General features: G+C 35.3%; 3 protein-coding genes across 3 annotated transcripts in view; 1 reads left to right on the top strand and 2 right to left on the bottom strand.

Moving 5' to 3' along the window:
- LOC114362261 (unconventional myosin-XV-like) overlaps positions 1-7,987 on the bottom strand; it is a 50,902-nt gene extending 42,915 nt beyond the window's left edge. Inside the window, 1 exon segment of the mRNA XM_028317570.1 lies at positions 7,750-7,987. The gene's annotated coding sequence lies outside the window, so the exon portion shown is untranslated.
- Positions 7,988-9,386: 1,399 nt separating this feature from the next.
- l(1)10Bb (BUD31-like protein) lies at positions 9,387-10,294 on the top strand. Its single transcript, XM_028317577.1, has 2 exons — positions 9,387-9,589; positions 9,674-10,294. The coding sequence occupies exons 1-2, from the start codon at positions 9,496-9,498 to the stop codon at positions 10,012-10,014; spliced, it is 435 nt and encodes a 144-aa protein (XP_028173378.1). The 5' UTR covers positions 9,387-9,495; the 3' UTR covers positions 10,015-10,294.
- Positions 10,295-10,603: 309 nt separating this feature from the next.
- Inx4 (innexin 4) lies at positions 10,604-13,283 on the bottom strand. Its single transcript, XM_028317579.1, has 4 exons — positions 13,022-13,283; positions 12,653-12,835; positions 11,791-11,930; positions 10,604-11,559 (listed from the first exon to the last, which is right to left on the bottom strand). Exons 1-4 carry the CDS (start codon positions 13,281-13,283, stop codon positions 11,029-11,031), a joined length of 1,116 nt encoding a protein of 371 aa, XP_028173380.1. The 3' UTR covers positions 10,604-11,028.
- Between the last annotated feature and the right edge of the window lie 383 nt (positions 13,284-13,666).

Below are 13,666 nucleotides of genomic sequence, written 5' to 3' on the forward strand. Positions count from 1 at the left end.
ATTTCCTCAATGATTTACTAGGTCACAATCATAACAACTTTTTACTTTTCTTCTATTAGACGAGTGATTGAAAGAAAAGTAAAATCGTGTCGCCATTGAGCATTCTGAATTTGGTTCCAATCCCTGCTGGGCGTGGTATTGTCGTGGATTCGTGACCCGTAGGCGATGGAATAATATTAAAGTTATTATTTGATGAGAGAAAGTAAATTTTTTATTTATTTATTCCAAATAAGGTCTAAATTGTGCCGTTTCAATTTAGTATTTCTTTCACGTTTCTGTAACTACAATAAAGTAAGTAGGTATACCTACTCGCATTCTATCCATCTCATCTATTCTAGATTAAAGGAGGTCACTCTTAAATAAATGAAAATGGCATTTTGAGAGCACAGAAAGATAATTTGAAGATTAAAAAAATGAATTTAAGAATTTACTGTGGTCAACATACTATTTTGATAAGTACGAGTAAATACGAATTTGTGTTACCTATGATACTTTTACGACTTTTGTGACTTTTCTCTTTTTAGGGTTCCGTACCTCAAAAGGAAAAAACGGAACCCTTATAGGATCACTTTGTTGTCCGTCTGTCCGTCCGTCCGTCTGTCCGTCCGTCCGTCTGTCAAGACCCTTTTTCTCAGGAACGCGTGGAGGTATGAAGCTGAAATGTATATCAATTACTCAGGTCTACTGTCCCTTGAAGCTGTGAAAAAATCAAACTTCTAAGCCAACGCAATCAAAAGATACAGCCGTTTATGCCGCAAATTTTCGACACTTGCAAGGGAATCAAAACCTACAGGGTGCTTCCCGTGAACTCAGAATCTTGAAATTTGGTACGAAGCAACGTCTTATAGCATAGATAAAGGAAAAATTACGAAAACCATAAATTTTTAGTTACATCACATAATATATGTATATTTTTTTATTAATTTTAAACTTACTACCCATTTCCTCATAAACGCGTAGAGGTATTAAATTGAAATTCATACCAATTACTCAGGTCTATAATACCTTTAAGCTGTAACAAAATCAAACTTCTATGTCAACGCAATCAAAAGAAACAGCAATTTAAGCTGCATATTTTGAAACTCGCAAGTACTCGCAAGGGAATCAAAACTTAAAGGGTACTTCCAGTCGACCTAGAATCTTGAAATTTGGCATGAAGCAACGTTTTATAGCACACATAAAGGAAAAATTCCGAAAACCTTAAATTTTTAGTTACATTCGTTCGTTCGTTTCAGCCAAATGACGTCCACTGCTGGACAAAGGCCTCCCCCATTACAAAATATATATTTTTTTAATAAATATAAACTTATTACTTTTTTCCTCATGAACGCGTAGAGCTATCAAGTTGAAATTCATATCAAATACTATAAAATAAAGGATTACTTAAACGATAAAGAGATCTTTGTCTTAAATTTATGCTCCTCCATCTTTCCCCATTGTAATGTTATGAATTTCATTTTGCAATAGAAATACCATAGTTATGACTCGATTGTCGTAATGAACGAACTTTGTAAACCTTGCAGGTTTGTACGGTGCGCGAGTCCGACTCGCACTTGGCCGGTTTTTTTAGAATAGGAATGCTAATGGTAAAAAATATGCCTCCACGTCCGATGCAATGCATCGTGCAACTTCGTAACCCACCATATTCTAACATGGCGAATTGCATCCGAGGAATGTCGCCAAATGCTTTACGCTCCAGTTGGGCCAAATGGGCGACCACATAGAATGCTGTGTCGTAAGATGACTCAAAACATAAATTAATCTTGAGTGTACACACGAGGTAGGTAAATAATCAACGGGATAGTTGCGCCAATGTTACCAATATTGGTGCCTAGATTTCACCAATACCAAATTAGCAAAGTCATAGCAAGTGCACAGGCCATGTAGAAGATGTATGTTTAATAAGCTGATGATGATAAGCTGATGTTAGAAACGATCCTACCCATGCTTAATCAGTTTTAATGTCATATTAGAAATAAAAACTCGACATTTTAACTCCAAAACATAGGAAATTCACAATAAGATCTGCCGAGATAACTAGAAGCAAAGTAAATATCAGTTGGTTTGATGGTTGTTGAAACTGGAATGTGCAAATCGTCGCATTTTCAAAGGGCATACCTATTAACATATCTACATAGTTTCTGCAGCAAGAACGTCACGAATGCGGAAATACAATTCAATATAATTTTAGATAGCTTTAAAGAAAAGAAGTATTCATTCATATCCGTTGTCTAGTATCCACAGTATTTACAAGCTTTGCTTAGTTTGGGACTAGAGGCGTAGTGTAAAATGTCTAAAGATATTTTATTTAAATATTTTTATTTGCATTTTTTCCATCTAAGTCCGGAATATTTCGGAAGGCCAATCATCAACCTCAAATTTTCCACGGCAATGAAATTATATCATAACAATGTTTTATAAAAATATACAATTCAATTTGTTTTCCTTGGTTATGGAGTCATTAATTGTGTCGTTTGCATCTTCGAATTAAATAACAACCGGTCTGGGGAGTGGCCTTTAGCCACAGACGTTTACGAAGAGCATTCAGATTCGCTAACACGACCGTAAAAGCCTTATTGCTGTTTTAAACTTCTCAATGAATTTTGTTTTTATTTCAGAAGGCCGAAGCACGCAGTTCGTCTGGTAGACATTTAGATACGCAGGTTGATCTGCAAGAAGCCTTTGTATGTTCAATTTTAAGAAGTATTTTAATCACAGTGCCTTGGCATATGACTACTCTCTCGCCACTATTAATTATAAGGATCTACAGATTTGTTACCCAGATTTTAGAACGATCAAAATTATCTAAGGAATCGGGAGATGTTCCAAGATTACAATCAACATCGGAGTAGGAGCCATTGATTGATAATAATGGGCACAAGCCCATTACTATACAAAATTCGCTTTATATGCGAAAAATTCATAATAAAGACGCAAATCATCACAAAAATTTGAATGTGATGATTATAATTTTAAGCAAAACTCAGCATCATACGACTCACATTTAAAATGCAAACAATACCAATAATATTAATATGGATGAGGCATGAAAAGAACGAGGGACAGCAAAGGTCACGGCATCGGAGTAAATGACTAATACAACTATTACGAGGATTGCGAAGTTTATTTTTAAATTTTAAATACTACGCATGATCATGTTTCCTTAATTTTTATTTGATTGCTATCACTATTCGAGATTCTTAGAGTATGTGGTCGAAGGTGATAAAATTTTAGAAACTTAAACATAGGTATGTGGTTAAAAAAGTATATTGATCCTGAATCATTGCACATTTGTGGAGTGGTATGCACTTCAGTTATTATAAAACGAGAGATTACAAGTTTACCTCTATATGCGGTACATTTATGCAATGAAGAGTTACCACATTCAGTTCAAAGGTACTTTAAAAGGTCTAGAGGTCTATAATGAAGTGATCACAACCTGCAATTTCGAATAAACTTAGCCAAATGAGGCTCCAACCATTAGCCCCACAAAAACAACGATTTGTAAGCAGATGACATCATTGAAGATTGATGCGGGTATAAAAACTACGCAAAATATGTATTGGGGAATCCTGGTTCATTTGCCCTAATAGTTAGAGAGCAAGATGTTCAATCAAAGCACTAAATTAGGATTTTTTGAGTTTCGCTTGTTTGTTTTAGACTCCCAGATGGCTATCGTTGAATCTCCCTTCCTCACTTTTAGGACTTCTTATGGTGTTCTCGAATCACATTTACTGTTTACGTTTACAAACGAGTTAAAAGCATAATAATATTGGTGATTGATTTGTCCCGAAATAAAGCGCATGTTGTGTAGCGAAATATTGGTTTTTCGGTCAGATATGATTTATTCTTCTAAAGTAAGTATTATTTTCGTATAACAGTTTATTTTGTAGTGTGTAATATTAACTAGTTTCATTAGATCACTAATAATTTGTTATATTTTTACTAAGCACACGATATTAGAGCTTGTTGCAATTTATTAAGCACATTTAACTTGTAATTCACACCCGGTCGGTTTAGTTTTTAATTATTCGGCACATAAAGATAATTATGATAGAGATTAGTTTGATAATGATGCAAATCCGTAAGAAATTTTTTGAATCTGTAATACTGCATGCGTGCGAGCAACTAATTCAGAAGCCGTTAAGATATCCGAGTGCATTTGAAATCGTTAATCGTACATCCGCGAAATCCGATGCCGGTACAATTAACGAGCGCTTTCTATAAAATTGTTTTCGAGACAGCGTTTTGCTCATCATATTTCAGAAAAAAATCAGCTTCCTTTGGATTAAAATGATTTGCTGGCAAGTCGACCTCCTTTAAGTGCATTAAAATTTAAAATCTAAAACAGGAAACGATTTATTATCAGCCTATTTGAGTCTCTAATTACATCAAGTCGAGAGTAATGGACAACACGCATAAGTTGTAATATTAAGTTAANGCCATGTCCATTTTCTAGGGTTACAATTTAATGACCTGACACGATAGTTATGATCGTTTTTATGAGTCTAATTAAAGATATGACTAATGTTCTGTCATTTAGGAGCAATTAGCAATAAGTTATTGTGCAAACTAATGTTTTACCGTAGGCGTACATTTAAAAATTGCATCTTCTCAATCTTTCAAAGAGTCAACGCCGAATAGAGACGCTGGCATTGGCACAATCAATTGTTCTTACGTGGGTAATTTGTATAATAATGTTTGGCATTGGCAATAACGCCTCGCCTGTTGGGGATCAGTCTACGACCGCCTATTACCTAATTAAGACATCTTACGAACAGCTCTGGTTGAGCAAGAAATTCAACTCATATTGTATGTACGCAAATGTTTGCTGAGACTTTCAATTTGAGTATAACTCGGCCATGGACGGTAAGTATGGCTTTTTACATTGGCGAGATATTCGTCAAGCTCTGACTCACAATTTGAAGTTATGTTAGTAACGTTTACAGTACCTGCGCAGTGTTTTGGAAGTTTTCCAACTTAGATCACCAGTGAAACAAACACAGACAGTTCTCAAGTTCATCAGTAACTAAATGGAGTTATAACTGAGTTACTTTTTAAAGCTTATTTTTGCGAGGTTTGTAGTTATTTAACTCACAATGTTATCATTGGCATGGAGAGTAAGCAAATTGGTAATCGTCACTAATCGATCAGTGCTAGTTTTCGATAAAGAATTATGTGGTGGTAAAAAGGCTACTAGTTACGTAATCGAGTAATTTATTTTGAATTGAACCTTCACTTTTATACTATGGCCTTCCCCTTTCGCCCCAGAGATCCCTTAACTGGAAAATACTTTAAATGGCTCTTGAGTGTATTCAAATCTTCTTTTAGTTTGACCCTTTGGTAGACCGGCAGACTATCTATCTAAAGCAGTTCTCTACTAAGTTATAGCTAACTAGAGGGCGCTGAAAAGGAGCAAACATTGACTTGGAAATGGCAGATAGGAATACGTAACTAATAGATACTGGATACTTGTGGATACCGAAAAAGGAAAGACTCGTTGGCAGACTACCTGTAGATAAGTCGCTAACATGACACAAAAACACCGGATGCTATCGGCTATTAATATTTATAATACGAATGATACTAGGGAGACGGCCAGAAAAGGATCAGGGATGGGTACGTACATAAAAGTGGACGAAGAAAGAAATGAGGAATACCAATGTTAATCATTTGCGGGAGTTAAAAGGCTATTGTATGAAAGATACAGAAGTATGCACTAACAATCATCTAACTTTTAATGACGTCAGCTACTTCTTATACTTCGACCTAGTGTGCCAATCAAATGACCTCAATAAAAAACTAACACTTATCTATGGCCCCTGAACTTTATTTTTTACATCAGCTGATATTAAGACGTCGATATCTGATCTTACAACCTGCAATTTTATAACGTAAACTTGTCAAGTGCATAATTATACTTCTCATTGATATACGCTTAAAGGCTTTCGTATTTACAATCAAATCACTTCATGGCTCTTGGAAACAACTTCACCAACGCCAGTTATAGGGCTTTTACTCTCACCCAATACAGGTAGATACGATCTTTTTCTCATAGGCAATTTAAAATTCAACAGATGAAAATAGGAACAAATAAAACATAATATAACTTATCATCTGTTTACACACAATTGGTAGCACGAGGGGTTCATATCGTTCGTTGTTTTAAGAAAAAGCAATGGAACGTAAACGTGACCTTCGCCTGTGCTTGTATCATCGTTGATCGGATAATGTTGGTTATAAATTGAGCTATGTAAGTAATCTGCCTTCTAATGCACAATTATATCTTGATGATCGAAGCACGACGGAGCATTCTTCAAGAACACTCGGCATGTGAGTAGATGAGAAAATAAAACGTTATTAGCAAGGAGCACAACGTTTACGGTTATTTTTCTTGTAGACAGAAATATAACATAGCAATTTTTAATATCTGCCTTACATACTTGAGTAGCAGATTCCAGTGGTCATTTAGTCCTTTTTGCATTGATGGGCAGTCTATTCTTATTGTAGGTGTGTAAAGTAGGCGTCGCTTACGATCGCTTGATAACGGCGACAGATTTGTACGGAAGGAGTCTTCCTTATTTTTTACCTGATATTGAACTAACTGTTTAGTTTTCTTTGAACCAGACTTGTTATTATAAGCCTCGAACATTTTGTTTTAACACCAGTGATACCACGTCAATGTTATTCAATTTCGATGTTCCTAATTTCAATTTTGGCTAGGTCCAACGGTATCGTCTGCGACATTATCATGAAATAGAGATTATGGACGAGTGCCGTTAAATTGTGAAGTTTCTGTTTCGATTTCATTGTCCACATAAATTATTTTAATAACCGCTGTAGTGTTAACCCACGCATTTTACTTAACAGCTTTTAAAAGATCTTGATCGTGGGAAATGCAGAAAAGTAGAGATGATGCAGATTAATTTGCTCTATGAATAATTTTAGTGTTCTTAGTAACATCGTTTTACACAATTGATCTCGAAAAGAAATACGTGCTGAAATCATATTACCTACCTATCAAAATCAAATCAATCAAGATTTGTTTGTCTCGAAGAAAGCTTCCCGGAGACAATCTGTGCCAGGTTTATGATTGGCAAATACCTCTAACTTGACTCATCTTTTCGCAAGAAAACTAGGCGATATGGTAGGTAGGTTTTAGGTAGCCTAGGCGGTTTCTTGAGGGAGTGGAAGACAGCCAGACTCCATAAAGTTCCCATAAGAACATTATTAATTTTAAACGTAACGAGTTTTGGAGCCGAAACTTTGTATTCAAATTTTCAGTGCAAACCTAGTTGGATTTCAGGTTACTATTTTAAGATAAGGCGCGAGTTCCTTGCCCCAAGGTCGGTGACCGGGGTCAAGTCAGACAGAGCCTGTGGACGAGGGTGACCTTTAATATGCTTGACGGGTCTCTGTATTGTTCTAGGGTTACCTTCTTGTGTTTAGTCATACAGGATGCCTTAAAGTGACTAAGGGCTTAATATTGGTTCACACACCTAAACTGCAGGTAGACGCACATCAATGTTACCATTTCCAATGAACTTTGTCTTAATTAGGTATGCATCAGATGTTTTTAAATATAACTTAAAATTGTGACCAAAAAAAGTTCGCAAAACAACAAAATCTTCTGTTTTTTTTTCTATCGCTCTTTGGCTTATTCACGAAATGAAAAAATCGAACACAACAATACCCAATACAAACTATACAACGTCACCCAGACACGTATACCTCAAGAAGTAGACTTACAGGTAAATAAGCGACGAAACACCCGAAGTTCTCGATAACCTCCGTCAACTTTCACAAAACTTCATAACACAAGTGTTGAGCACTGTTGTCACAATATTATTCACTTAGAAATAACAAATATACACTCGTATAACGGCAGTTTACACTCATATTTTGGTTACACCGTAGTTTAGCGGAGTCGAAATCGGCGACTGTCGCAGACGCGAACGATTGAAAAGACTGGTTGTCCGAGTGGAGGTTGCGCGAACGCAGCACCGCATTCCACGAGTTCTACTCGAGGCACGTAAACTATGCCTCTCTCTATCCGGCCTGCGCTATTCCGCCTTGTGAGACAAAGACCGCGATACGCCTTCATACGCTCAACCTGGCCGTATAGGTAGGTAGGGCCCGTTATTCATACACAGGTAAACGCGGTTTTAATAAATAATTAAACTGCGTTACAACACGATTGAATGTGAATTTGCGAGTCATAAATATATGATAAAAAGAAATGTGTATCAATAAATATATCACTTTCAGTGGGGATGCTGATGCTGATCGCTGGCTTAGAGTTTACTAATATCATGCAATGATAAGTGGAGCGGAACAACCACACACTTTTTGCAAAGCAATTAACGTCGTCAGTCGGTACACTTACTGTCAAAAGTGAAAGCCTAAATGCAATTAATCAGCAAATATTAATTGGAAATTAAAGTGCTCATTGTTGACAAATTCGTTTTCTTATTTTGTCAGTGCCGCTTGTATTGAAAATTGGCTACTATACAATCTTGTGCGATAAGTAGTAATTACTATCATAAAAAAAACACACACAGATTATTATGGATCGATAGAGATAGATTAATATCTGATAATTTGAACACAATCCGCTTAATTAAGATTTAAGTACACGAGAGAGCACCAACCAACGCCTGATACTTTATTATGAGAAATCGTACCAGCGAGTGAATTTTACGGAAATTAATACGTTATGTAGGATTATATTTAAAATTCCTAAAAAATAACAATTTAACAGGCTCTTAGCTTAACTCCAATAGTTAATTCTTAATTTCAACAGAAGTAATATAAATTTTAACATTGAGTGTACCTAATCTGACAGATTACTATGGAATCTTAACATTATTCGTTTTCCGAGAAACGCTTCATTTTGTAAACAGTCTGTCCATCAGTCCGTTACTAGTTTATGATAATCCAGTGTATTTATCCTAATCGCGATTCAGAACCACCACAAGAACCACTCTATTGTCTCTATTTGAATTTTGCTTGTCGAAAAAATACATGTTTGTTTATGTCTTTTGGAGCAAAAACACGCACAACAACCACTAATATCTCAGGGCTCTAGCCTCTACCCTGTATAATATCAATACAGGGTATCAATATCAATTCAATCAACGTACTTAATTAATTAGTACTAAACTACTAATATCAATTAGAGCAAACAAAAATTATTCGTATTATTTTAATAAATAAGCCACATTTTACGTAATACCGCAAAAACATCTTCACAAATTTCCGTTTTTTTTTTTAATTATTTTTATCAACCATTTTGATTCTCATCCAACGTAATCAAAATGTAATCGGAAGCGCACATGAAAAAAAAAGCAATGTCAAAGTGACATTTCATTGACATTATTTTGACATTGACATTTCAACATACGGGTTTGCTTGGTTGGTGCGTGGTTTTTATTGTTTTTCAGAGAATAAACTGCCTATTTTATTCTTTTTGGTGATAGTTTAGTGATATCTAAAATGCCTAAAGTGCGCCGCAGCCGTAAATCTCCACCAGAAGGATGGGAATTAATCGAGCCTACTTTGGAAGAGTTGGAACAAAAAATGCGAGAAGGTAACCGTGATTCATTTTGTTATTTATTGTGTAATTGAAGACTAATCTGAGATATTATTTACTAATTATTGCGTCTGTTTCCAGCTGAAACCGAGCCTCACGAAGGGAAACGCAAACAAGAGTCTCTATGGCCGATATTCAAGATTCACCATCAGAAGTCGCGGTACATCTACGATCTGTTTTATCGTCGAAAAGCCGTCAGCAGGGAGCTATACCAGTACTGTCTTGACGAGAAAATTGCCGACGCTAACCTCATAGCTAAGTGGAAGAAGACTGGCTATGAAAACTTGTGTTGCCTGAGATGTATTCAAACGAGAGACACTAATTTTGCCACCAACTGTATCTGTAGAGTGCCAAAAAGCAAATTAGAAGAAGGAAGAATCGTGGAGTGTATTCACTGTGGTTGTAGAGGATGCTCAGGTTAATTTGTGTAAGATTTAGGTATAGAAAAATTTTGTGGGTAAGGTTATGTTTACTTGATGTGAAGTTATTGTTGACATGCCTGGAAAGTTTGCCTAAGGCTTGTCTAACAAGTATTCAATTAAATAAATACAAATTATTACAAATTATGCATAAATGTTTTTCACAATAACTTTTTTTAATGTGGTAATATCTCACCATATCTTGTGTAAAACAAATGCAAATAATATTATAAAGAACTGCAAGTTGAATACAATTTTGCAATGGACAAGAAATGTATTTTGAGTTAAATACATCCAATAAAGTTTTTTATAAGACGTGACAAAGTAATTCTTTTTTCATTTTCCTATAGCAGTTTTAGTTTATAATAATTACAAATAAAATTCAATTTTTTCAAAGTAAATCAACATTTATTTAACAACAAATCAACATAGCTAGTTAAATAACTTCCATTTATTCTTAACTTTAATTAAGAACTTTTAGCATTAGAAAAATAGACAACTAATAATTTGTAGGAAATGTTGTCAATCACAATTTACAATATCTAATTGAGATAATAAGGCACAGTACAATTTGGTAATTATATTACTAATAATATGAGCATACATTTTTCATTAATTCTTATAAATTTAGACTTATAATTTGAAGTACCTAAATCACAATAACTCAGTATTCATAACCATTAATTTTAAATAATATATAACAATTCAAATGCAAAACAAAACATAAAACATCCTTCTGATAAACATTTCAGTACACAGTACAGTAACAAAGATTATTGAAAATTATTCCATAAAAATCATTTAGAAAATGTGTATTAATTACCTTTTAATCAACTGGTAAATTTTAATGACAAGTTTAGTTAATTAGGGAAGTTATGATATGAACATAATAATGGCAAACTATTCAAAACCTGTTACTTATAATCAGTCTTTGATAATTATTTACACTTATTATTAACATGAGATCTAATCACAAGTCACAACCTCCTTATTACAATTAAATTTTACGAATAAACATCAAACCATTATAGTTTTGTGCTCCAACTCTTTAGACAGTTCTATGAGCAATTCTTTATAAATTATCGGATTCATGTTATTGCCCAGCAAGTACAATATGAACCAGTCACCGAATCCAAAGCGCTTTACGATTCTACTCACAATATTCCTATTGATGTAACGTAGCTGTGCCATGATGAGTGCAGTACGGAGTGGAGAGAATGACAGGACCAGAAATCTAAAAAGGACAGCAGCAGTCGACATGAAAGCGAGAAAGATCAGCCAAAACCAGAGAATGACAAAGATCTTTTCATTGACAATGTTAAGGGGTAGAACGCAGAGTCGGTCTTTAAGCTGCAGGGTGCCAGTGGGTCCATAGCTTCTTAGCCAGCACTTGGTGAGTTTCGGGAAGTATTGGTCCATTGGGTTGACGGATGCGAAATCTATCATGTTGGCGGGAACGCGCGGTGTGTGTGTGAACGCAGCGACTGCAGCGCCGTAGTTGCGGAATGCTCCGCCCAGAAATATATCCAGGAGGAATATTTGGCCAACCTGTGTGGAGAATCAATGATAAAATACATTCTAACAAATAGACTAGGGCAGTTGCTTTTAAGCACTGTTTAATGATAAAATTACGGCACCACCTGACTTTAACAAACGTCAAAAATCTGTCAAACTCCATACAAAAAGCACCGGTTATTGTTATAATGGTTAAAGTAAGATGGTGCAACTCAGCCTAAGAATAGATTATAGTTGTTGTGGTTAAACAAAAATGTAACTCACCACATTGGCAAGGTTGAGGAGCTCGCAGAAGGCATACCGCAGCGCGTACATGTTATGCGTGTAGATGTTGGTATAGCTTAAGTAGGACACCAGCTCGCCGCGACGGAACTCCGACCAGTCTTTTGTCACGAGGGGGCTGCCTAAAGTTGACCAAAAGATTAAGACATTAAAATGAAACTAAGAGGTTCAAAGCAAGGCTTTTTATGAGAATTTAGGCTTGACAGAAATAAATGTCAACAAATTAAATTACACCTTAACTAAAACTATTGTTTTAAAAGCTTAAAAAGATTTACTGGAATAAAGTTTCATAATTATGTTTCTAAGTAGGTACCTACCAACTGTTTTACCAAATATATGTTTTTTAAATATTTATTTGTTAAGTAAAATATTGTAGATTAATTTATTGTGTAGCTGTATAATAGCTGTCTTGCATATGAATATGATAATTGTTACTTACCTAGAACTTACATTTTATCTATTCATTGCACTGCCTAAATTTTATACACAATATCTACATACAATGTTTTTGCCACAAGAATAATGTCAGGTATGTAATAGGTGGACAGTCCAGCCATTTCTTTCATGCACTCCATCAAGACTAATTTTAAACTTTGTTACAAACAAAAATAAAAATTAACAGTAGACTTACAAGTTTATTTCCTCTTGTTAAAGCTCTTTTACTGGGCTACTGCACACAGGAAACCACAAGTTTAATGCACTATGAATACAATGATGCTGTGCAGTGTTTCTAAACCCAAAAAGTTATATCTTTTGTACCTTTTAAATTACCTACTGCCTCACTATGAAGTTGATGGTCTTATTGAATTTTAGATTATACTCCTAATAAAGTAATTAAACTTACTTAGATCCGAAGCCAAAGCTTTGAGTCGGCCTCCTTCCCAGATCTTCCACAGGTACCGAGGAGTGTAGAACATGACGGACTGTCCGAGCAGCACAAAGCACACCCACTGGTAGTAAGTGTGCTTGATCTCTTCATCTTTGCCAGTTTTCAGGGGTCCCACTCCAGGGTAGGCCATGTTTTTTCCTAACAATAGATACAGATTTACTTTAGAATGTTTTATGGCTTTAAAAATTGTTATTAAAGTTCGTATGAAAGCCTGAAACTTGGAATATTTGATAAAACTTATGATCAATGGTGTTGAAATATTTATAGGCATAACTTAACATAGCATGATGTTAATGGGCGATGTCACGGTGGAAAAGACCTTACCAACGACTCCATGGAGGCTGCTCTTCAGCGTGTAAGTTCCGTAGATCCAGCAGTAGCTATTTATCGCGTCCTTGTCACTATCTTTCTCGCTGTCGCTCATGCAGTGGATCGGCTCGCCGAAGAACTGCTTCGAGGTCACCATCAGCGTGAATACAAGCAGCATTATCACAGTAGCTTTGTAGTGCATCCGAAAAATATTGTTATCCGTACACACGTTTTCGAATTTCAGAAATGCCCGAAAGGGCATGAAAAGGTCTATCATTTTCAAAGTTAAAGTGGTTTCCCAGCACAAACTACTCTGCACAAAACTTTATATCTACAAATTACTTCACAACTACCCACAATTAGTAAAATAAACAAGAATCACAATTTCACCGCGCTTACTTCAGTCAATCAATCAAATTCAATGAAAAAACAATTATGACAACCGGAAATGAATTTTTTTATAAAATTAATACGGTTGGCAAGATTGAAAATGAACGTCTTAGTGATACTGTTGTTAAAATATTTAATTGTGGGCTATTGTCAATAGCCTATTGAACACATGCATGCACATAGTTGTTGTTCTTTTGTATATTTTTCTTTTTTGTTCTGCGATTCTGTGAGATGGTAGTTTGGTTTTATGAGTGAAGAACTGAGACATTT

This window comes from Ostrinia furnacalis, unplaced genomic scaffold (genome assembly GCF_004193835.3).
Source record: "Ostrinia furnacalis isolate ACB-3 unplaced genomic scaffold, ASM419383v2 OfSCF6310, whole genome shotgun sequence".
NCBI classification, from domain to species: Eukaryota; Metazoa; Arthropoda; class Insecta; order Lepidoptera; family Crambidae; genus Ostrinia; species Ostrinia furnacalis.